Source organism: Mauremys mutica, chromosome 1 (genome assembly GCF_020497125.1).
Source record: "Mauremys mutica isolate MM-2020 ecotype Southern chromosome 1, ASM2049712v1, whole genome shotgun sequence".
In the NCBI taxonomy this organism is placed as follows: domain Eukaryota; kingdom Metazoa; phylum Chordata; order Testudines; family Geoemydidae; genus Mauremys; species Mauremys mutica.
The window spans coordinates 99,530,887-99,553,787 of NC_059072.1; the positions used below are offsets into that span (position 1 = coordinate 99,530,887).

At 44.4% G+C, this 22,901-nt stretch overlaps 1 protein-coding gene across 5 annotated transcripts in view; it reads right to left on the reverse strand.

Moving 5' to 3' along the window:
• TCP11L2 (t-complex 11 like 2) overlaps positions 1-19,456 on the reverse strand; it is a 33,969-nt gene extending 14,513 nt beyond the window's left edge. The window contains exons 1-7 of one of the 5 annotated variants that reach the window (XM_044987328.1): positions 19,307-19,456; positions 6,887-7,056; positions 5,470-5,605; positions 4,345-4,465; positions 3,573-3,793; positions 2,389-2,525; positions 1,302-1,492 (exon numbers count right to left, since the gene is read on the reverse strand). In XM_044987328.1, coding sequence (XP_044843263.1) covers positions 1,302-1,492; positions 2,389-2,525; positions 3,573-3,793; positions 4,345-4,465; positions 5,470-5,605; positions 6,887-7,022 — 942 coding nt within the window. In that variant the 5' untranslated portion in view covers positions 7,023-7,056; positions 19,307-19,456. Of the gene's footprint in view, positions 1-1,301; positions 1,493-2,388; positions 2,526-3,572; positions 3,794-4,344; positions 4,466-5,469; positions 5,606-6,886; positions 7,057-9,604; positions 9,624-17,493; positions 17,856-18,367; positions 18,484-19,306 lie in introns of those variants that run through there. The other 4 variants (XM_044987338.1, XM_044987358.1, XM_044987349.1 and 1 more) reach the window with 4 other exon arrangements.
• Between the last annotated feature and the right edge of the window lie 3,445 nt (positions 19,457-22,901).

The window sequence follows — 22,901 nt, forward strand, 5'->3', positions numbered from 1 at the left end:
CCGTTTTTTGGAGCGCAGCTCCGAAAGCACAGACTCATCGCCCCACACAGCGATCAGATCCAAGACTTCCCGGTCAGTCCATGCTGGGGCCCTCTTTCTACTCTGAGATTGCATGGACTCCTCTGCTGGAGAGCTCTGCATCGCTGCCAGTGCTGCTGAGCTCGCCACGACGTCCACACAGGAAATGAGATTCAAACTGGCCAGACAGGAAAAGGAATTCAAATTTTCCCAGTGCTTTTCCTGTATGGCTGATCAGAACATCTGAGCTCGGACTGCTGTCCAGAGCGTCAACAGAGTGGTGCAGTGTGGGATAGCTCCCGGAGCTAGTAAGTTCGATTTGCATCCACACCTAGCCTAATTCGACATAGCCATGTCGAATTTAGCGCTACTCCCCTCGTCGGGGTGGAGTACCGAATTCGAACTAAAGAGCCCTCTAGGTCGAATTAAATGGCTTCCTGGTGTGGACGGGTGCACGGTTAATTCGAATTAACGCTGCTAAATTCGAATTAAAGTCCTAGTGTAGACCAGGCCTTAGATAGCTAGCAGATAGATTAAACACACCACTAATTGTACAGTTAACTGAGGTAGGCATCATTTTCTTATTGCTAGCATTTAAGTCATGCTGCTTTACCATTTTCCTCTAATGGGTTCATACAGTTGAACAGGATTGATCCCTGCAGGACTCTCCAGATGGCAAGGCAGGTGCCAATCATGATTCCATATATGGCCCAAGGGGAATGATCAACTCTTATTAGCAGGAACCTGCTAATACTTGCTATTTCTGGCAGGACAGCAGGATTCCATGGTCAAATGTCTTAAATGCTACAGAGAAGTCCAGTAATATCAGAACAGATGCACTACCTTTGCCCATGGCAAGGAGATCATTCATAATGTGAACTGATGATCTACTGTCCTATTAATTCAATCTTGGAGAAAATTCTCTAGCCATTCTCTAGTTTGCTCTTATCACAGTTAAGGTAACTAGTAAGGCTATTGCTATGTAGGAGAGAGCACGCACACAAGTGCATACATACACACACACACACACGGTATCATCAGCATTATGACATTGTAATGCAGGGAACAACAAACAACTGATACTTACCAGGAAAGTGCTCCTTGATTATGGAGCATGCTACTTTGAAACCAGGAAATTTGTGGAATTATTTGTCAAGAGAAGTCCTACAGGAGAGTTCCACAACATCTAGTGTCATGAACAGTACTTCCATGCAGTGAGAATTAAGAGTAAATTTTGAGGCACTGGGATAATTTAAGAAGAGTCATGAGAATTAACTTCTTACCTCTGGAATTGCTTTTTTCTGATAATCCCACTGTAACAGTTTCAAGTAGCCATTGTTTAGCACCAGAGTAGGACTGAGATTTGGTTTAGAGCTACCATCAACACCAGGGGATGAAGAAGTTTCACAAGAAACAGACAACAATTCATCTTTTATTGATTCCTTTATCCACTCTGTTGTTAGATCCAGAGCACCTAAACAATAACAAAATTCCATACAAGTTTATTGTATAACTTTCTATGCAAGTGTACAGTATATTGACAAGTAATGTAGGTGAACAAGACAACTCCATTTCTGATCTCTAAATAAGACTGCAGTGGACTGTTAAGTCTGCTCAAGTCAGTTTTTCCCCAAGCTTTTTTCACCTAGCCAACACTGGTGACCAGCTGAAGCTTCTGGGCAGGTTATAAAAACCCCATAGCAGACTAGTTGCACTGGAGGCACAAGCAAGATTTAAATACAGTTATCTAAATCTTCAGCAAGTCTAGTGCATTAGCCATCAATGTCACCAGTTTCCCTTCCTCTTCCAAAATTTCTTAACAATGGTTTAACTGTATTATCTTTACACTGCAACAAGACTCACTTGTGCCTTCACAACATCTAAACTAAACATTTATTTTCACTAGAGAATAGGTTTTGTTGTTCTATGCTTCATTATGGACTTAATCCTGCCTCTGCCTACTACCAATTACATAGCATGCAATGGCACGTATTCTGGAAAAACCAACTACTGTGCATATGCATGTGAACAGTAGCAGATTTTCAGATACACAAAGATAGTGATTTCATATATTGCAAGATAAAACTGAGCCCTATGTATGCAGAACTGTTTTAATCAGCTATCAAAAGCTTTGATCGCAGGAACAATTTCTTCACAAACTGTATCTTTTTCGTGTGGTCTTATGCATTTACAACAGCAGCGACCAATAAAGTCAGCATTTCACAATTATTAGTTATCATATAAAAGGTAGGATATGGTCATATTTGTCCCCAGGTGCCTTGCTCAACAGATACCTATAGTAACAGAGAGAAAGGTTGGCTTTAATGGTTTCCACTGTATCTGATTAACTGAAAACATCATAATACATACTTGGTGTTTCTTCAAGAATTTCTTGGAATTTTGTTCTTTCATAGTCCACCAAGTTACGCTGAAGCTGTGGTCTAATATTTTGAATGGTATAATTAACCATATCCATCTTCATGAGGTCCAGAACATGGAATATTTGTCTGAAAGCAAACACAAAATTACAGTGCAACATCACAGAAGAAATTAAGTTGGAGTTTCAAGATGAACTCATATGCTCTTGAACAGCCTGATGTACACCTACATACTTGACTTGTTTTGTAGTCCTTCTACCTTAGAGAACAGGCTCCAAGTACTGAAGAGAAAGTATTGGCACTGCAGTGACTTTCATAGTAGTTTATATACCCAAAGCATTTTGGAGAGTTAAATAATGTATTGGGATATTTGGTGTAAGTTACAAAAGTAGGGCAAAGATGTTGCATGATCAAGACATTAGTGCCACAGGCCAATAACAGAAAGGTTTTGAAGCAATATGGAGGCAATTAACACATCGCAGCCAAAGCAAACTGAAATTTAAAACATTCTAGCAACTCTGACAATGCCAAAACAAAACACCTCATTCCCTCCTACTCAACCACTTTGCTCTCTGTAGGTATGCCTAAGTGATGGCAAAAACATTTAAAATAGTTTCTTGCTTTATATTACAGAGCTAATACATCTGAGGTTCAGGTAGATTTGTTAATCAAACTTTAACAGTGAAGTCTTTAATAAAGGGAATGGTACAGACAAAGAATTGAGCTTCACTTTCATATTCCAGATGGAGTGTACACTTTTTCCCCCGGCCAATTCTAAACAAGAACACCTCACCTTTTAACTTGAAAAGGATATGGAAGCATGGGTTTAAAAACACATGGAACTGCATGATATTTTTGTTTTGTTTTCTTTTTTGTTTATAAAAACAGGGACACTTTTCAGGGTATTGCAACACTTTAACATACACCATTGAAAAAATATGCTTGTGAAAAATCCAAAACAATTAGAACTCTTAGATGAAGTACCACGTTACCCAACTCTACTGCTAATCTAACCCAACTTGAAAGTATTTAGGCAGTTTCTTAGCTTAACCCGCTATTCCAGTTTAATGTTAGTTTTGAGTTCCTCTCCTCTCCACCCAAAACACCTTGTCTGTCAAAAACTTGTATTTTCTAAACAAACAAACAAACAGATATGAAAAGTAGCCAAACACCAACCTCAACAATTCTACAATATTGCCAGTTGCTTTTAACTGTTTTATATCATCATCTCTTATTGGAGCACATAATTTCCCCATAGTGATGATGACATAGTTAGCTAGCCCAAGAACGTCAACAGCATCATGCTCAGCCTGCTGTCTTATAAGATCTGCATCCAGGACTTCACAGATTTGGTTTCGAATCCTGTTTGCTCCAGGAGTCAAAAAGGAAAGAAGAGTCTGAAGTGAAAAAACAAAAACAAAAAAAACCACAAGACATTTCAATAAGTGCAGCAACGCGAGACCAGCAAGCCCTTAATAACTGTGATGAAATGAAAGCAGCTTTTTGAAGAAGTCAAGGGTACACTGTAGAGCCTGACTGCAAATCCCAAAATTGGAAAGGCTATTTTATTTAGCAGCATGGGAAAAGCAGCCAAAGGGAACAGAATACAGATAGAGAAGCTGGTGACGACAAGTTTACCGGCTTACTGGCTGAGACCTTTGCAAGCTTTCAGAAACACCCTTAGGTCTTTACTAATAAGTTAATGAATTGGCACCAGGATTTCCAGTAATAAGGGAAGATCTTGATCCTATTTGGAAAGTTGATTTCTGACTTTGTATTCTAGGCACACTATAGTACTGTATCACATCCCCATCCTGCAACCGACATGCAGAAGTATCCCACTGAGTACAGTGCGGGCCCACCCACATGGAATCATTTGCAGGACTGGGGCCTAAGATGTCAGCACAATACTGGAGGTGTGAAGGGGGTGTGTGTGAAACTAACTTGCCTCCTTAATTTCTTCGAAGAGCTTGATAGCATGATAATATTCTGGAGGATCTTCATTCAGTTCTGACTCCAAATGATCCCAGAATGCCTTATGTACGATTTGTTTCACTCTACCCTCCAAACTGTGGGGAAATGAATTTGCACAAAAAGATTTAAAGAAGTAAACAGAGTTTAAAAACAAAAACAACCACCACACACAATCTTAAGACAGTCCAATGACTGTTGGAGAACCATCATCATATCTGCTAATTGGAAGAGCTATATCTGCAACCAGATCACCCTTGGACCCCAGGTTATCACCTCCCAAAACTAAGCAGGATTAAGAATTAAAATGAGAGGTTTCCCCAAGAAAATCCTGGTACTGCAGAAAGTGGTGCTGGCAATTCAATATTTGGGTATAAAAGACTTTTATTCCAACTCTGTATTAAACCAATTCCACTAGCTTGGTGCTATTGAGTAGTATGTTTTTGGAGAAGCATTTTTTGTCATATATATAAAAAGAACAATCCTTACTTGTTATCAACAATAATCCCATTGTATTTTTGTAAAAACTGGCTCAATAGCATGGCCAGATTCCATTTTAAATTATAATCTCTCGACATTCCTACTGTAGTCTAAACTGGGTATGTAAATTACTCCTTTCTTCCTCCAACTTCCCAGGAGTGTTTTAGTATGCAGAGCAGCACGAGTATGGTGTTCATTACTGAGATGAGTATAGCTGATACAGCATACTCAGTAGCTCAAATGCTGTATATAGATAAAAGCCACACATACCATACACACAGCAGTATTACAACTTTATCTCCCCCCCCACACACAATCCTTCCCAGAGGTTTTAGATTGGCAAGAAACATTAAAGGTGGACTCCAAAGTGCATACCACAAAGTGCATACCACATTGCTTACATATCTTCCCTTATAAATAAGGCAAAGCATCATATGCTCCAGGAGAAGAAAACGTGTTAACCCTACCAAATTGCAGCACTTATGCCACAATATTGCAGCCTTGAGAGTTCCTCATTAAGTGTGGAACACCTTCGCAGGTTGTGTACCTTCAGACCAGTTTCCCTTGCGTGCACACACATACCCCATATCAGTTTCTGCAAAATGTATAAAGACTAACTTACCTGTTCTGTGGGAGGTCTACGTGTTCCATGTGAAAGTTTTCATTTACAGCAATTTCGTGAGCTAGAGTCAGATTTGACAAGTTTCTGGCAGCAGCCATCAATTCATCAAATGTAACAGTTTTTGGAGGGCTTGTTGCTGTAATGAAAGAAATGAGAGCCACAAGTCAGTTGTAGGTAAGTTCAATTTTAAAAGACGGATTGTACCGCAAAAAACAAACCTGGAAATAGTTAGGCATGATATTTTATTTCCTGTTAACTGGACACTAATTTATGAGAAGCTAGCTAGACTGGGAGTTCTTAGCATCTCCTTAAAATGATCTGGTAAAGGAATGTCTTTCCCAGCTCATCTTTGGAAGGTAGAAGACTCTTATGGCATGTTTTGAAGAGCAGCCGTTTACTCTGATATCTTGGCCAATGTACCCCTCTCACTTTAAACACAGGACCCAGCATATAACCCTGAGTTTTGGGTGGGCAGGTTTTACATAAGAGTGAAAATAAATAAGCATGCATACAGGCTGCATGTTATCACTGAGTAAACAGATTCATTTCTCTCCATAATTATTGTAACCACAGTCTAAACTCATTACTTTGAGATATGCAGCTTCTGTTCCATAGCATATGCCAGTGTCTTTGCCCCACTAATCATGTCTCTTACTGAAGAGTTTATGTTGTGAAGGACATAACACACCCTTACTTGAAAGGAGTGATTGCTCACAAAATATACAAAGTTTCTAAAATAAACTTCTGTAGTTTACTTTTCATATTTGGAAACTGTACTTTTGAAAAGAATGATATAGGACAGGGAACATACCAAATACAAACTTTCAGTTCCATTAACAAGTTTACTTTTAAATTAAGAAAAATTTATACATACTAAAAAGATTTGTTAGCATTAGTGAAGTGCTCTACAATTAAGTGTATTTTATGTACAGTAGTATTTATTCTCATAAGTCATTCAAAATAACTTGCTTCTTCACATCTATTTTGTGTTTTGACTTCTTACTGTTCAGTGAAAAAAAGTCACAACACTATTGATTTGATTTCATAATTCTGAAGTTTAAAGGCTAAATAGAGGTATCTTGTCCTTTGTATATGAAGCAACATTTGGTGGATGGACAAAATGGTACTATTTTGTAACCTATAAGCCAAAGCCAGAATAATCCAAGACAAGAATGCTCTGCCAGGCAAACTTTAGTTGCTCTTTTGGAAGGAAGTAGTAACAACTGTTGCATGTATACCAAGGATCTGCTTGTGCTTCATGGTGGCAGACTGTACCACTTGGAGCTGTGGTGATCCAAACAAGAAGCTGTGCCTTTCTCCTAACACTCTGAAGTACCAGTTATAAATTCCAAGTCCCACGACATGCATATACACAAATATAGCCTAGATATCTATTGTACAGGTTAAATCTGCTTACAAGCTGGGGAGCTGGGTTTGCTTGAAGAATCACTAGTAAAACTCTGCCTTGAATATTCAGAGTCACTGGAAGAAGCTGTGCTTTCAGATAGCCTTGAAGAATCAAAATCACTGTTCTGGTCATCATTGAGGGGCATTTTGAATCACTTCACTTAGTACAGTACACAGAACCTGAAAAGAAATAATTTTACATGATTAACATTTTCTAGCACTTCATATTTTCCAAAGACTTCTTTACAAAAATAGCAATATTTCAATAATTACTGTTATGAGCACTGAATATTACATTGCAAAATAGGTATAAATGCTTGCCTACTTTATAAGGGTGTTATGAAGTTTAGTGGGTTTGTGAAGTTAACTGTTTAATTTGTAACATGTATAGGATTGTACAAATCCTAAGAATTAAACTTTTAGTTCTGCAAGAAGTTAAATGAATATTAAAGATGAATGTCAGCAGCATCAACCTCTAATCTACTCTTTATGCAGAAAGTATTGTGCTGTCAGGAGCATCAGAAGCAGAGCTCTCAAACTCTTTAAAGGTACTCCTTAAAGCATTACCCCTACTGATGAATTTAGGTGCCGAGCAGCATTCTGAAGGCACCTTAGTTTCTGCATTTTCTCCCACAAAGTTACTGCAGTTACAGGGACAGGAGCTATGTTTAAGGGGAGAGAGAGAACTAATACATCTTGTCAAAGACAGTCAGTTTCTTCGTGGATCTTGAAATGCAAAAGGACTCCCCTAAAAGGAGCAAGCCACAGAATCAGACTAATACTTGTGTTGAATTGGAAAGGTTTTCTCCAGGGATGAGATGAGGAAAAAACAAAAACAAAAAACAAACAAAATAAATAAAGAAGTTACTATTAATAAAAAACTAATGTTACATTTATGATATATAGCAACTCACAGGGCCCTCACACTTCACAAAGCTGTATGTATGAAATTGCATCCCACAACAGAGAAATTAAGTCACGTCTGGGATGGAGCAGGGCAGTTGCATAGCTTTGCTATGCAATGTTGTGCAGACTTAGGACAGGAAGTAAATACATTAATTAAAATTGGAGATGGAATTTAAACAGATAGTCCATGTAATTACCCAAAATGGAGTTTGCGCAGGATACCAAGGCTGGCACAGTTATTCTTGCATAAAGTACTTGATGCCCACAGTTAGACACTTCTAATACGAGAGGCTACCTAACACCATTTTGTCTCAGAAGAAAGTGAGACTTACTGAATCAGCAACACCAACTTCATCAGTTCTTCTTAAGAAGTTCATTACTTAGTGATTAAGAAAGCTAATGGACTCAATTTATAACTACACAGTTACAGCCGTGTCAGTGCAAGCTTCCTTACTATTTTAACTCTTAGTCTGAAGAGGCCATGTCTAGGGGCTAGAGGGCAATATGTTTTCTATTTCTATTCAACCCACCGTCTCACCAATGAGAATACCCAACACGAGAGTCAGATTGCTGGAGTTTTTAATGTGAGTACCTATCCACTGCTTAACTTGTGTGAATGAGCTGGTGCCCAAAAAACATCAGAAAAAAAACAGCTGTCAGCATTGTGCAGTAGCTTTGTGGAACTATGGTAGGATTCTTCTTTCAGTTAGAGAGCTCACGGGTTCAAGCTGGGAAGTCTCTTGTGGACCTTTTAGTTGTGAGCCTGATACATGACTTCTGTTCTGTGTTATGCAGGAGGCCAGACTAGATGATCAGAGTGGGCTCTTCCAGACTTGAAATCTACAATAGTGACCTACTAAAACTACTAACTAGGAAAGAATTGAAACAAGTAACCTATGGTAGAAATGAAGGGCTCCAGATTCCTTGATCAATGTTTTGAGGGATGGGGCTGAATAAGAGAGCATAACAGAGCAAATACGATTATACTTAAAGGAGCTGCAGAGTACCTATTTTTTCCATCTGATGACAGCAGGGGTGTATGTCATTGCTGGGAGTAGCAACACATCACCATGTTTCAGGGCCTAAAGCACATGTGGAGAGGCATGCACACAGCTAGCTTCCAAAATATTGAATACCTGAGCTGACATTATAAGTTATTCTACCCAGAATCGGGACTTTTAAAAAAAAAAGTCACAACATTTATAGAGACGTACACAATAAAACACAGGATTTATTGTTGATATCTAGGGCTCAACAGACTGATGATGTAGAGGCTCGGTCTTTACAACTAATGAATTCTGGTTGGTATTATGAAGTTGTTGCTATGGAAATTGCTGTATCACGAATACCTCTTTGTGTATCCACCATCACAGACAGAACCTGAAGCAGGTACACACCAGACTGAGGACAACAGGGAGTACATAGTTTTAATGACTGTGCTTTGACCACACAATAATTATGCTATGAAAAATCACCAAGCTGGGAAACCAATTTGGCCAAGCTGGTCTGTAGGTGGGCAGGAGCAGTGGAAAGCTACCAAAGCAAAAGGATTCACAGGAAGTTTGAGCAGGAAAGCATAAGACGACAGACGAGCCACAATCAGAGTAGGCAAGCTGGGGAAGAAAGCACCACATCAGAGCACAAATCATGCACTGCTACAGGAGGATATTGGATGGCCAGGGCCCCAAAGGACTGACCCCAGCCCAATGAACGTTCCAGAGTGGTGAAGAAACTGAAGCATGGAAATGAATGTAGGGTTTATTATTTTCGTATAAATGCGAGTTAGCTCTTTAATAGCAAGACGTGTGTTATAAACCTGTACCTGTTACATCTTATCACTTGCCAGAAGCTGGGATTGGCCAACAGGGGATGGATCACTCGGTAATTGCCTTGTTCTGTTTATTCCCTCTGATGCATCTGGCACCAGCCACTGTCAGAACACAGGACACTGGACTAGATGAGCCATTCTTTTACCACTGTGTAGCCATATCCACAGGAACACAAGATTCACAACATGGCTGGCGCTGGCCCAGGTTAGACCACTTCGGCTCATGGGTCTAAAAATTGCTGTGTAGACATTTGGGCTCAGGCTGGAACTCCAGCTCTGGGACCTTCCACCCTCACAGGGTCCCAGAGCTTGGGCTCCAGCCTGAATGTCTACACAGAACTTTCAGCCCCAGAGCCCGAGCCCGAGTGAGCTGACCTGAGCAAGCCACAGGTTTTTTTTATCCTTGTGTAGACATTACCTCATCAAGGGGCACATAGTGTAACCAGAAGGCTCACTCCTTCACGTGGAGTTCTGGAAAAGGTGGTATTTAAGCTACTGGGGTGGTGGGAGAGGAAGTCTGAGGGGCCAGTATTAGTTCCAGAACTCAACAGTGGGCCACATGCTCTGAGCTCTCAGAAGTGGGTGCCAGATAGATCTGCACCCCAAACTGAAAGCAGCACCTGGATTCTGTTCAGACTGGACGCTTAAAACACACAGGATCTAGCAGCTCAGTTCCCTCACAGCAGTCTGGTGACTGGCCATGAGGAGGTGGCTTGACTAGACCTCTGACACATGGCATTATATTGCATGCTTTAAAAAAAGGTTCTTCCTCACAATGTATAATATTCACTATAAGCGTTATCTCTCAACTGTGAGTGTATTGGGCTGTCATGAATAGGTGCCTTGCAAACCTGAAGATTGAGGATGCCTGTCTCCAGAAAAAAAAGAAAAAGAGAGAGAGACTGAACAGATTGTGAGGAAAGCTTGCAATGTCACTACATGCTTCAACAGTGAGCTGGAAGGTCCACATTCATGGGGTGAGCAGTGAATCCACTTTCTATGCCCATTCAATCCTTTGACTCTGCTGATATGAACAGCCAAGGGTCTTGAATATGTTGTTTAGTGATGCACACACCTGTGTACCACCAAGTGACTCAAGACTAACACCTGTTCCTGTACCAGAGGCATGTGTAGGCATGAAACAGAGGAAACTTATTCTTTTTTCTGATGTAGTTGTTCACAGGCTTTTAATTATAAACTCCAGCAGCCCAACACAAGATGACACAGGGAAAGAGTATCAAGTCTTTGATGGCAATGGTCGTCTTTCTTAGGCCTGGTCTACACTATGATTTTAAGTCGAATTTAGCAGCATTACCTCAATTTAACCCTTTTTTTCCGACTTAAAGGGCTCTTGAAATCTATTTCTTTACTCCTCCTCGGACGAGGGGATTAGCGCTGAAATCAGCCTTGCCAGGTCGAATTTGGGGTAGTGTGGATGCAATTCGACGGTATTGGCCTCTGGGAGCTATCCCAGAGTGCTCCATTGTGACCACTCTGGACAGCGCTCTCAACTCAGATGCACTGACCAGGTAGACAGGAAAAGTCCCGCGAACTTTTGAATTTCATTTCCTCTTTGGCCAGCGTTGTGAGCTGATCATCACAGGTGACCATGCAGAGCTCATCAGCAGAGGTGACCATGGAGTCCCAGAATCACAAAAGAGCTCCAGCATAGACCGAACGGGAGGTACGGGATCTGATCACTGTATGGGGAGATGAATCCGTGCTATCAGAACTCTGTTACAGTAAATGAAATGCCAAAACATTTGGGGGGGAAAAAAAAAAGTCTCCAAGGGCATGAAGGACAGAGGCTATAACAGGGACTCGCAGCAGTGCCGCATGAAACTTAAGGAGCTCAGGCAAGCCTACCAAAAAACCAGAGGGGCAAACGGCCGCTCCGGGTCACAGCCTCAAACATGCCGCTTCTATGATGAGCTGCATGCCATTCCAGGGGTTGCAGCCACCAGTATCCCAATCCTGTGCTTTGACTCCGTCAATGGAGTAGGATACAACACGGAAGCGGTTTTTGGGGACGAGGAAGATGAGGAGGAGGAGGTTGAAGATAGCTCACATCAAGGAAGCAGAGAAACCAGTTTCCCAAACAGCCAGGATCTGTTTCCTCACCCTGGACCTGGAGCCAGTAACCCCCGAACCCACCCAAGGCAGGCTCCTGGACCCTGAAGGTGGAGAAGGGATCTCTGGTGAGTGTACCTTTGTAAATATCAAACATGGTTTAAAAGCAAGCATGTTTAATGATTAATTTACCCTGGCATTCGCAGCTAGTACAGTTATTAGAAAAGTCTGTTAATGCTCCTGGGGATGGAGCAGAAATCTTCCAGGGACATCTCCATAAAGCTCTCCTGGATCTACTCCCAAAGCCTTTGCAAGAGGTTTCTGGGGAGGGCAGCCTTATTCCATCCTCCATATAGGACACTTTACCACACCAGGCCAGTAGCATGTAGTCAGGAATCATTGCAGAACAAAGCATTGCAGCGTATGGTCCCTGTGTTTGATGGCATTCAAACAACATCCGTTCTTTATCTCTCTCTGTTAAACTCAGGAAAGTGATATCATTCATGGTCACCTGGTTGAAATAGGGTGGGGTTTTATTAAGCGGACATTCAGAGGTGCCCGTTCCTGCTGGGCTGTTTGCCTGTGACTGAACAGAAATGTTCCCCACTATTACCATGAGGTGTGGGGAGGGTTGAATCCATCAAAATGCGACCTCGTAATGAAAGCACATATGCTATGTAATGTTAACAGCAAGGTTTACCATGAAAGAGTCTACCCATTGTTCTATAACATGTGTCTTTTTAACTACCACTCTCCCTTTTTCCCCCCCTCCACCAGCTGCATATGTTTCTCCTTCTCAGAGGCTAGCGAAGATTAGAAGGCGAAAAAAATGCACTCGGGATGAAATGTTCTCTGAGCTCATGCTGTCCTCCCACACTGACAGAGCATAGCAGAATGCGTGGAGGCAGACAACGTCAGAGTGCAGGAAAGCACAATATGAACGCGAGAAGAGGTGGCGGGCTGAAGAGAGTAAGTGGCGTCAGCTTGCTGACAGAAGGCAGGAGTCAATGATCAGGCTGCTGGAGCATCAAACTCATATGCTCCAGCGTATGGCTGAGCTGCAGGAAAGGTAGCATGAACACAGACCACTGCTACAGCCCCTGTGTAACCAACCACCCTCCTCCTCAAGTTCCATAGCCTCCTCACCCAGACGCCCAATAACGTGGTGGGGGGGGCCTCCGGCCACTCAGCCATTCCACCCCAGAGGATTGCCCAAGCAACAGAAGGCTGGCATTCAATAAGTTTTAAGGTTTTAAAGGGCAGCGTGGCCTTGTCCTTCCCTCCTACCCCACCCCACCTGGTGCTTCCCTCCTCCTCCACCCCTCCTGGGCTACCTTGGCAGTTATCCCTCTATTTGTGTGATGAATTAATAAAGAATGCATGAATGTGAAGCAACAATGACTTGATTGCCTCTGCAAGCGGTGATCGAAGGGGGCAGGGGGGAGGGTGGTTAGCTTACAGGGAAGGAGAGTGAACCAAGGGGTGGGGGGGTTCATCAAGGACAAACAAACAGAACTTTCACACCGTAGCCTGGCCAGTCATGAAACTGGTTTTCAAAGCTTCTCTGATGCGCACCGCACCCTCCTGTACTCTTCTAACCGCCCTGGTGTCTGGCTGCGCGTAATCAGCAGCTAGGCGATTTGCCTCAACCTCCCATCCTGCCATAAACGTCTCTCCCTTATTCTCACAGATATTGTGGAGTGCACAGCAAGCAGTAATAACAATGGGAATATTGGTTTTGCTGAGGTCTATCCGAGTCAGTAAACTGCGCCAGCGTGCTTTTAAACATCCAAATGCACATTCTACCACCATTCTGCACTTGCTCAGCCTATAGTTGAACAGCTCCTGACTCCTGTCCAGGCTGCCTGTGTATGGCTTCATAAGCCATGGCATTAAGGGGTAGGCTGGGTCCCCAAGGATACCTACAGGCATTTCAACATCCCCAATGGTGATTTTCTGGTCTGGGAAGAAAGTCCCTTCCTGCAGCTTTTGAAACAGACCAGAGTTCCTGAAGATGCAAGCGTCATGCACTTTTCCCAGCCATCCCACACTGATGTTGGTGAAACATCCCTTGTGATCCACTAGTGCTTGCAGCACCACTGAAAAGTACCCCTTTCGGTTTATGTACTCGCTGCTTTGGTACTCCAGTGCCAAGATAGGGATATGGGTTCTGTCTATCGCTCCACCACAGTTAGGGAATCCCATTGCAGCAAAGCCATCCACTATGGCCTGCACATTTCCCAGAGTCACTACCCTTGATATCAGCAGCTTTTTGATTGCATTGTCTACTTGGATCACAGCAGCCCCACTGGTTTGAGCATTGGCCTGCTAACCCCAGGATTATGAGTTCAATCCTTGGGGGGCCACTTAGGAATCTGGGGCATAAATCAGTACTTGGTCCTGCTAGTGAAGGCAGGGGGCTGGACTCAATGACCTTTCGAGGTCCCTTCCAGTTCTAGGAGATAGATATATCTCCTAGTAGTAGTAGTAGTAGATTTTCCCACTCCAAACTGATGCCCGACTGACCAGTAGCTGTCTGGCATTGCAAGTTCCCACAGGGTTATTCCACTCGCGTCTCAACTGTGAGGGCTTCTCTCATCTTGATATTCTGGTGCTTCAGGACAGGGGAAAGCAAGTCAAAGTTCCATGAAAGTGCCTTTACGCATGCAAAAGTTTCACAGCCACTGGGAATCGTCCCAGACCTGCAATACTATGCGGTCCCATCAGTCTGTGCTTGTTTCCCGGGCCCAGAATTGGCGTTCCATGGCATGAACCTGCCCCATTAACACCGTGATGTGCACATTGCCGGGGCCCGTACTTTGTGAGAAGTCTATGTCCATGTATATGTCCTCATCACTCTCGTCACCGCGCTGCCATCGCCTCCTCGCCTGATTTTGCTTTTGCAGGTTCTGGTTCTGCATATACTGCAGGATAATGCAAGTGGTGTTTACCTTCACCTGGTAGCTGTTGGATGAGCTTTTTTTTTTTTTTTTTTAAAGTACTGAATTTATATTTCCAATTTCTGCTTTTTATCACAAACAGCACCACTATCTGCTCCAAGTGCAAGGCACATTTCTTTGACCTTGCCTTCTCTAACACACACACACACACACACCAGGTATATTTAACAAGATAATCCACTCGTTTCTCCCTCTGGGGAAGAAATGAGAGAACAAACAACAAATGACAGCTGTGTAGCCACATTACTTAACATACTATTGGAAGGTGCTCAGATACTACGGTGATAAACGCAGTATAAAAAGCCTATATTGAACAGGACCCGTAAGGTAAAGATGTGGTCAATTTCCAGGAAGGAATCCAATTTGACTTTCACAGATTAAGGGTACCCAGAAGTCACCTAGTACAGGACAGGCTCAACAAAGAAAGTAACAGAACGCCACTAGTCATCACCTACAGCCCCCAACTAAGACCTCTCCAGCACATCATCAAGGATCTACAACCTATTCTGAAGGACGATCCTTCATTCTCACAGACCTTGGGAGACAGGTCAGTTCTCGCTTACAGACAGCTCCCCACCCTGAAGCAAATACTCACCAGCAACTACATACCACACAACAAAAACACTAACCCACGAACCAAACCCCGCTGCCAATTCTGTCCACATATCTATTCAAGAGACACCATCATAGGACCTAACCATATTAGCCACACCATCAGGGGCTGGTTCACCTGCACATCTACCAATGTGATATGTGCCAGCAATGCCTCTCTGCCATGTACATTGGCCAAACTGGACAGTCTCTACACAAAAGAATAAATGGACACAAATCTGACATCAAAAATTATAACATTCAAAAACCAGTAGGAGAACACTTCAATCTCTCTGAACACTCAATAACAGACTTAAAAGTGGCAATTCTACAAAAAAAAACACCCTTCAAAAACAGACTCTAACAAGAAATTGCAGAACTGGAATTAATTTGAAAACTGGACACCATCAAATTAGGCCTGAATAAAGACTGGGAGTGGATGGGTCACTTCAAAAACTAATTTTCCCCCTGCTGATGCTCACACCTTCTTGTCAACTGTTCGAAATGGGCCACCTTGATTACACTGAACTCATTAGCACTACAAGAGTGATTTTCCTCCCTTCTTGTCAACTGTTGAGAATAGCCCACTTCCACCCTAATTGAATTGGCTTGTTAGCACTGACCCCCAACTTGGTAAGGCAACTCCCATCTTTTCATATGTTGTGTATGTATACCTGCCTCTGTATTTTCCACTCCATGCATCTGATGAAGTGGGTTTTAGCCCACAAAAGCTTATGTCCAAATAAATGTTAGTCTCTAAGGTGCCACAAGGACTCCTGGTTGTTTTTACAGATTCCATTGTTAGTCAAATTTTGTATTCTTTTAAAGGAAAATACTATGGAATATTTTGCTGCTGACTTAGATACCTCTATAGTTGTTTGGGTTAGGGAATCTTGCTTTTATATATTAGGCTAATTAGTCCATATGACACATATCAGGGAAGTGTCTAGACTGCAGGATTAGGTAAAACAGTTTTAGAATGGCTGCCTGGGTATATTAGGTATCTTCTTTGACATTATCTGGGCCATGTGATTTCCCCCAGTTTAAGTTTCCTGAAGGTTTTCCTTAGTTCACGTAAAATACGAGGTATCTTGAGGGAGGATTGGCAGTTTACTTTAATAGAGGCTTCAAGCAGATTTTTAAAAAATACAGAGCTCCCCGATTTACACAAGCATTCTGTTCCGACCATACATATCTCCAACCATTACGCAAAACAAAAAACAAAACAACCCTATTTCTAGCTTACAGAACTTTTTCCCGATTTGTGTATGTCAGGTTTGCGTAACTCAGGGAGCATCTGTAATGCTGTTTTGTTCAAGTAAGATTTCCACACTGGATCCCTTTGTGTAGGCCTTGGAAGTGTTCTGCCCAACATTTACTAGTCTGGATTGATGAGTCTTGTTTCTTTTCATTTGGTTTATGTTCTTTTTACCTTTGCCAGAACAAGCCAATGCCTACTGCATCTTCAGTTTGTGCTACTTCCCCCACCACCACCCAAATCAGATGCCCTGACTTCTGCTGTAGCATTGATATGTACTCGTACAGTATGTCAGGGCTAGTGGAAGCTCTGTTTTAAAAGTTAGACAATTCCCTCACTTTCCCTCTTAGTCTATGGCAGTTTGTAGCAAGTTGTTAGGCTTGTTTGGTTTGAACCACCAGTCCTTTTTTTATTGTTAAGAAGTGATTTGCTGAGAGGTCTACACAAGTTTTTTTTTATGTGACATCTGTATCTTTTGTCTACAGCATTTGGTTAGAACATCAATTAATTTTCTTGATGGAGGTTTTCAGGGCTTCCTCAGTTTTCTTTCAAACCTTTATTCCCATATATATTTCTTCAGGTCTGTGGCATGTTTATTGTTAGTTGATTAAATTTACATAGACAGCCACTTAGCTATGGAAGTATGATGATGGTTAAGGTACAAGCACATTTATGTCACTAAAGTTTACACCAAGTACAGCACCCTTTGCTACTATAAAGGAAAAACTGTCTAGAGCTCCCTCTTACTTTTCTATTGAGAATATACAGACAAGTTGTTTGTGTTCCCCCCCCCCCTCGCAGTCAGTTTTTCCCTATGTCAGTTTCAGTAGGGCTAGGGCAGTGATTTTCAATCTTTTTTCATGTTAGGACCCCTAAAAATTTTAAAATGGAGATACCAAAGCCTTTGAAAATCTTACACCTAGTTTGCAGACACCCTCCCCAAGGGTCCACAGGTTGAAGATCACTGTCCTAGGGTACTTTATTTTCAAATGTGTGCTACTTGCCCTCTGAAGGGACGGATGCTGCTTCTCTGCCAGTCTAGGTGAGCACTGACGTCTCCAGGGGTAACACATCTTTCTACTGCTTAACAGCTGCTAGTTTCCGAAATAACCTGTGTCAGGCATGGGGCAAAGTGGGCTGTCACGTAAAGAAGCCGACCTCAGAGTGCGGCAGCAGGCCGGTGTAACGCTGCGCGGCAGAAACTGCAACTAGTTGCAAAACGGGAGGGTTGCACCATGTGTCGTCACACCTGCCCGGGGATGTTCAGTCCCGCAGGCACGCTGACCTTTCCGACACGGGGAGGCTGCCAGCCCTTGCAGCCGATCGGAGCCTGGATGCAGAGTCCCGCGCGGGCGCCGTGCAGGAGCCACTTGTCTCCACACACAAGCAATAGGACAGCGGCTCAGTTCCCCCTTCTCCCCCCACCCGCAGCGGCACCACGGGGCGGGCCCCCCACTGCAGGCCCCCTCGCCCCGGCGGCTCCGCCCCGCCGGGCCAGGGCTCCTCCCCCAGCGGCGCTTTTGGCCGTGACTGGAGGCAGGAGCTTTGGCACAAGCCCAGCAAAACAAACAGCGCTTCCAAGGGAACCCCGGCCGGGCTCCGGGGACCCCCCAACTCCCACCGCGCACGGCCGCCCCCGGCCTCTGCCAGCGCCCCAACGGGGGGGGGGGGGACAGTCCCCCAGGGCCAGGCGGGGTTTGTTTACAAACACGGGGGTGGCATCAGCGACCCCCCCCACACCCCCCCGCCGGAGGGGCTCAGCCGCCTCCCTAGTACAGCGGGGCAACGTCTGCCCAGCAGTGACACCCCAAAACCCAGCCCCCCCCGCCCGTTTGGGGGGGCAGAGCCGGGGTCCCCCCCGCAGGGGCCCCCGCTCACCCGGTCCCCGTGGGGCAGCTCCCCGGGATGGCGGGGGCGGGGGGCTCACCCTGCGGCCCGGGCTGCCTCTCGCGCTGCCACTCAGCTGTCGGGGCTTTAAACCCCCGTCCTCCCCCCCCCGCGAGACACTTATCCGCGACTATTAGTAGCTCCTTGGGCGCTTCCATTCCGCCGAGAGGCGGGGGGGGGTTTAACCCTTTGTAGCTCGCTCAGCTCAGCCACGCAGATGGAGGCTCGAGGGAGGCTCAGGCTGGGGGCGGGGGCAATAATCAGAGAGAGGCAGGATCCCCCTCCCGCCCCGCCAGTCCGCGGTTCCGGGTTTAGTTCTGTTCCCGGGGTGGGGGGTAGGTGCCCCCCCTCTCCGGACAGAATGGAACCGTCCAGGCGGGAGGGGGAAGGGCTGGATGGTGTTTACGGAAGGGCCCTGTCCTCGGTCCGCCCCCCCCCCCGGGCCCCGGCTCAGGAGATGCCCGAGGGGGGGGGGGATCACTCTGCTGCCCCCTCGATACCCTCCCCCATCCTCACCCCCCCCCGCACGGAATCCCTCATCCGGCTGCCCCCACCCCCGATAGCCTCCCTCATCCCCCCCATCCCTCCCACTGCTCCGCTCCCCGCACCTCTGATACCCTCCCGCCTCCATCCGCTGCTCCGACCCCTTATACCCCCCCACCCATCCAGGGGGGCTGGAATAAGGGGCGCTGGGGGGGGAGCAGCACCACGTGGTTTCCAGCATGTACAGAACTGACAGTTTTGCTGAATAGTTTTGAGTACCCGCACTACAGAAATTGTTCTAATGCTGCTACCCTCATCCTCCCCACGGCACTGAACCCCTCCCCGCCATCTATCCTCCCCAACATCCACTGCCCCGCTCCCCCCAGGGAGAGAGGCGGGTTCGCAAAACCTTTGCTGGTGCATCAAGAATAGGAACATAGTCCTTACGTTTGCAAGCTGTGTTGGGTGCTGCTGTGGGCGCTGCTCCTCCGCAGGGCACCCACCAGGGACCTGGTCAGCCTGATCTCCGGGAGCGAAGCTCCATGAGATACACAGAGGCCCAGCTTCGCTTTGTACACTGCCAAGGAAAGTGATGGCTGTAAAAGACGTTTATCTCCAATAGCCAAGCTGTTGTTAGGACGGAAGTTCGGATTTAAAGGGACAATTTTTTTTAACTTGTCCTTGCATTTTACATTGCATAACAAGCCGGATAACACGTGCACGCCAAGGTTTTGTTTGCACTTCTGCCATTTTCTTGTGGCCCTAGCCCAGTCACTCACAGCCTCTCTGCCTCAGTTTACTCATGCGTCTAGCTCACTGCTATGGTGTAGGGCTTGCTCAATCCTTTGAGCCTGCCAATGGAATGTGCTAAGGAAATGCAGACTGTCATTACTGTGGCTATTCCTACAGCTGTACTGACTTCATCAATGAAGCCCAAGTACTGCAAGATCCCATTATTTACTAGTAATAGTGTATGACATAGTAATCTTGCTTCTTGCTAAAAATTCCTGAGCCATGTGAAATGTAATCTCCTACCAGGAAGCAAAATGTTAGCAGTCATCTTACTGCACTAAGTAGCTTTTGGTAATAAATCATACCTTGTTTGTCCTTGTTATACATAGCTCTTCCTCCCTCCTTGTGAAATAATTCCATTACCATTAACACACCTGACAAGTAGTACATGTGATGAAGGTTGTATTACCTTCTATTAAATTGTAAACTCTTTGGCGGCAAGACTGTTTTTTTGTTCTGTGTTTGTACAGCTCCCAGAACATTGGGGTCCTGAGGCATGTTGGTGCTCCCAAGCCAGGGCCGGCTCCAGGCACCAGCCCAGCAAGCAGGTGCTTGGGGCAGGCAAGGGGAAGGGGTGGCACATCGGGCTCTTCAGCGGCTATTCGGCGGCGGGTCCTTCACTCCAAGAGGGACTGAGGGACCCGCCACCAAATTGCCACCGAAGAAGAAAGTGGCGCGGTGGAAACTGCCGCGGATCGCGATCGTGACTTTTTTTTCCCCACCACTTGGGGCGGCAAAACCCTGGAGCCGGCCCTGTCCCAAGCACTACCATAATGCAAATAATAAATAAAAATAAGAATGCTGATGCCTGCAGTACCTCCCCATTAACACAAGCTCTGCTAAAGAAAACGGATTAATAAGAGCTGAAGGTGTGCGAAGGAAATCATGCATGCTGTGATTCCTAGCCCCCTGGTTGAATAAGTGCTTAATTTTCCAAGAGATGCATCCCACCAGTCAATCTTGCCTTTGGTGTCCCTCACTCTGAGACATTAGATGGGATTACATTCAATAGCCTAATCCGATGATTTCCACAAGGAAGAAAACATTTCTAATGCATGCTTGTTTATTTACAGTGTCCTAGTTTTGCATCTCATTGGGATACAACCACTTCAGGGAAGGTCTCTTTTCATGAAAACAGCCAGGGAGAAGTCCATTTGTAATGCCTAGCCATTTGAGAACTCACAGTTTCTCCTTCCAGGGATACCATTCACTCCCTTTAAATTAGCGTTAGTTAAAATTATTTGTTTACCCATTTTTGTAGAGTATTAAAAACAAACACTAAACACCTCTTACAAGAAAATTAAAATGTTCAATTCCTATAGAGACTTGAGAGGCTCAGCTGAAATTTATTATTTGTACTGTGATAGCGCAACTGGCACCAGTCAGTGATGAGGGCCCCACTAGGCTAGACAGTATATAATGAAAGATAGTGCTTTCCCTAAAGACTGTTGTGACGGGTTGGATCACAGAAACCCCCTTGGGAACTGCCAACTGATATGCCAAGACTACTTCTGCCCCTGCTTTTCCTGCCAGCTTGGGACTCCAGCACCCTGTCTTGTTGAGCCAGACACACCAGTCTGCTCCAACACAGACCCAGAGTCTGAACCACGTGCCCCAAAGCTGCAGACTTAACTGAAAGCAATTTAAGAAGTATTCCTGTCTTTAACACTCAGATGCCCAATTCCCAATGGGGTCCAAACCCCAAATAAATCTGTTTTACCCTGTATAAAGCTTATGCAGGGTAAACTCATCAATTGTTCGCCCTCTATAACACTGATGGAGAGATATGCACAGCTGTTTGCCCCTCCCCTCCAGGTATTAATACATACTCTGGGTTAATTAATAAGTAAAAAGTGATTTTATTAAATACAGAAAGTAGGATTTAAGTGGTTCCAAGTAGTAACAGACAGAACAAAGTTAATTACCAAGAAAAACAAAACACACAAGTCTATGTCTAATACAGTAATAAAACTGAATACAGACAAAATCTCACCCTCAGAAATGTTTCAATAAGTTTATTTCACAGACACCTTCCTAGTCTGGGCACAATCCTTTCCCTTGGTGATAGCCCTTGTTCCAGCTCGGGTGGTAGCTAGGGGATTTCTCATGATGGCTCCCCCTTTGTTCTGTTCCACCCATTTATAGATCTTTTGCATAAGGTGGGAATCCTTTGTCCCTCTGGGTTCCCACCCCTCCTTCTCAATGGAAAAACACCAGGTTAAAGATGGATTCCAGTTCAGTTGACATGATCACATGTCACTGTAAGACCCCAGCCTTCATTCCTCCCAGCCTGACTCACAGGAAGGCCTGCCTGCAAACAGAGTAATCCACAGTCAATTGTCCTGGTTGATGGGAGCCATCAAGATTCCAAACCACCATTAATGGCCTGCACTTTGCATAATTACAATAGGCCCTCAGAGTTATATTTCATATTTCTAATTTCAGATACAAGAGTGATACCTTTATACAAACAGGATGATCACACTCCGTAGATTATAAGCTTTGTAATGATACTTTACAAGAGACCTTTTGCATGAAGCATGTTTTAGTTACATTATATTCACACTCATCAGCATACTTTCATAAAATCATATAGAGTGCAATGTCACAACCGTATAGTTTAAATCTGGAGCATGGACTCTGTTGCAGAAAAGACAGAGGAATTAGGACTGGAGATAACTCAAATAATACATATATTGAATTTTGGTTTAGATTTCAGTTGAATAGTCTTTATTCATGCTAAACTGGTTCAGCTGCAAGGGAGAACAGAGACTGTTGAAAGTCAGACATAAGGGTGGGATCAACAAAGGTACTTAGGCACCTAATCCTCTGACCTAGGCACCTAAATCCCAGTTTTAGGCTCCACTGTGATCTATTCTGGTGGGGCGGGGCTCCCTCAATCTCTCCTATTAAAGCTGTGCCACTCTGGATAAATAATGAACGAGTGATTGGAGCGGGGGGACTAGATTCTGGTCTCCCATGGGGATGCCCTAACCACTGGATTACTGAGTCACTCTCTCTCTGATCCAATGACTATCTGCTGTGGATAAATACTTAAATAATCATTGGGTCAGACAGAGCCAGACAGACTGTCCTTAACTCGAACAGATGGATGTTAAGACACTGAGTTTCTTGGCACCTTCAGGCCTGTTTTTGCTAATAGGCTCAACAGTGGGGCAAATTCAAAAAAGCTGGTGTAGGGATGTTTAAAATATACACTTCCTGCATCACCTAGGTTTCTTGCATCCTA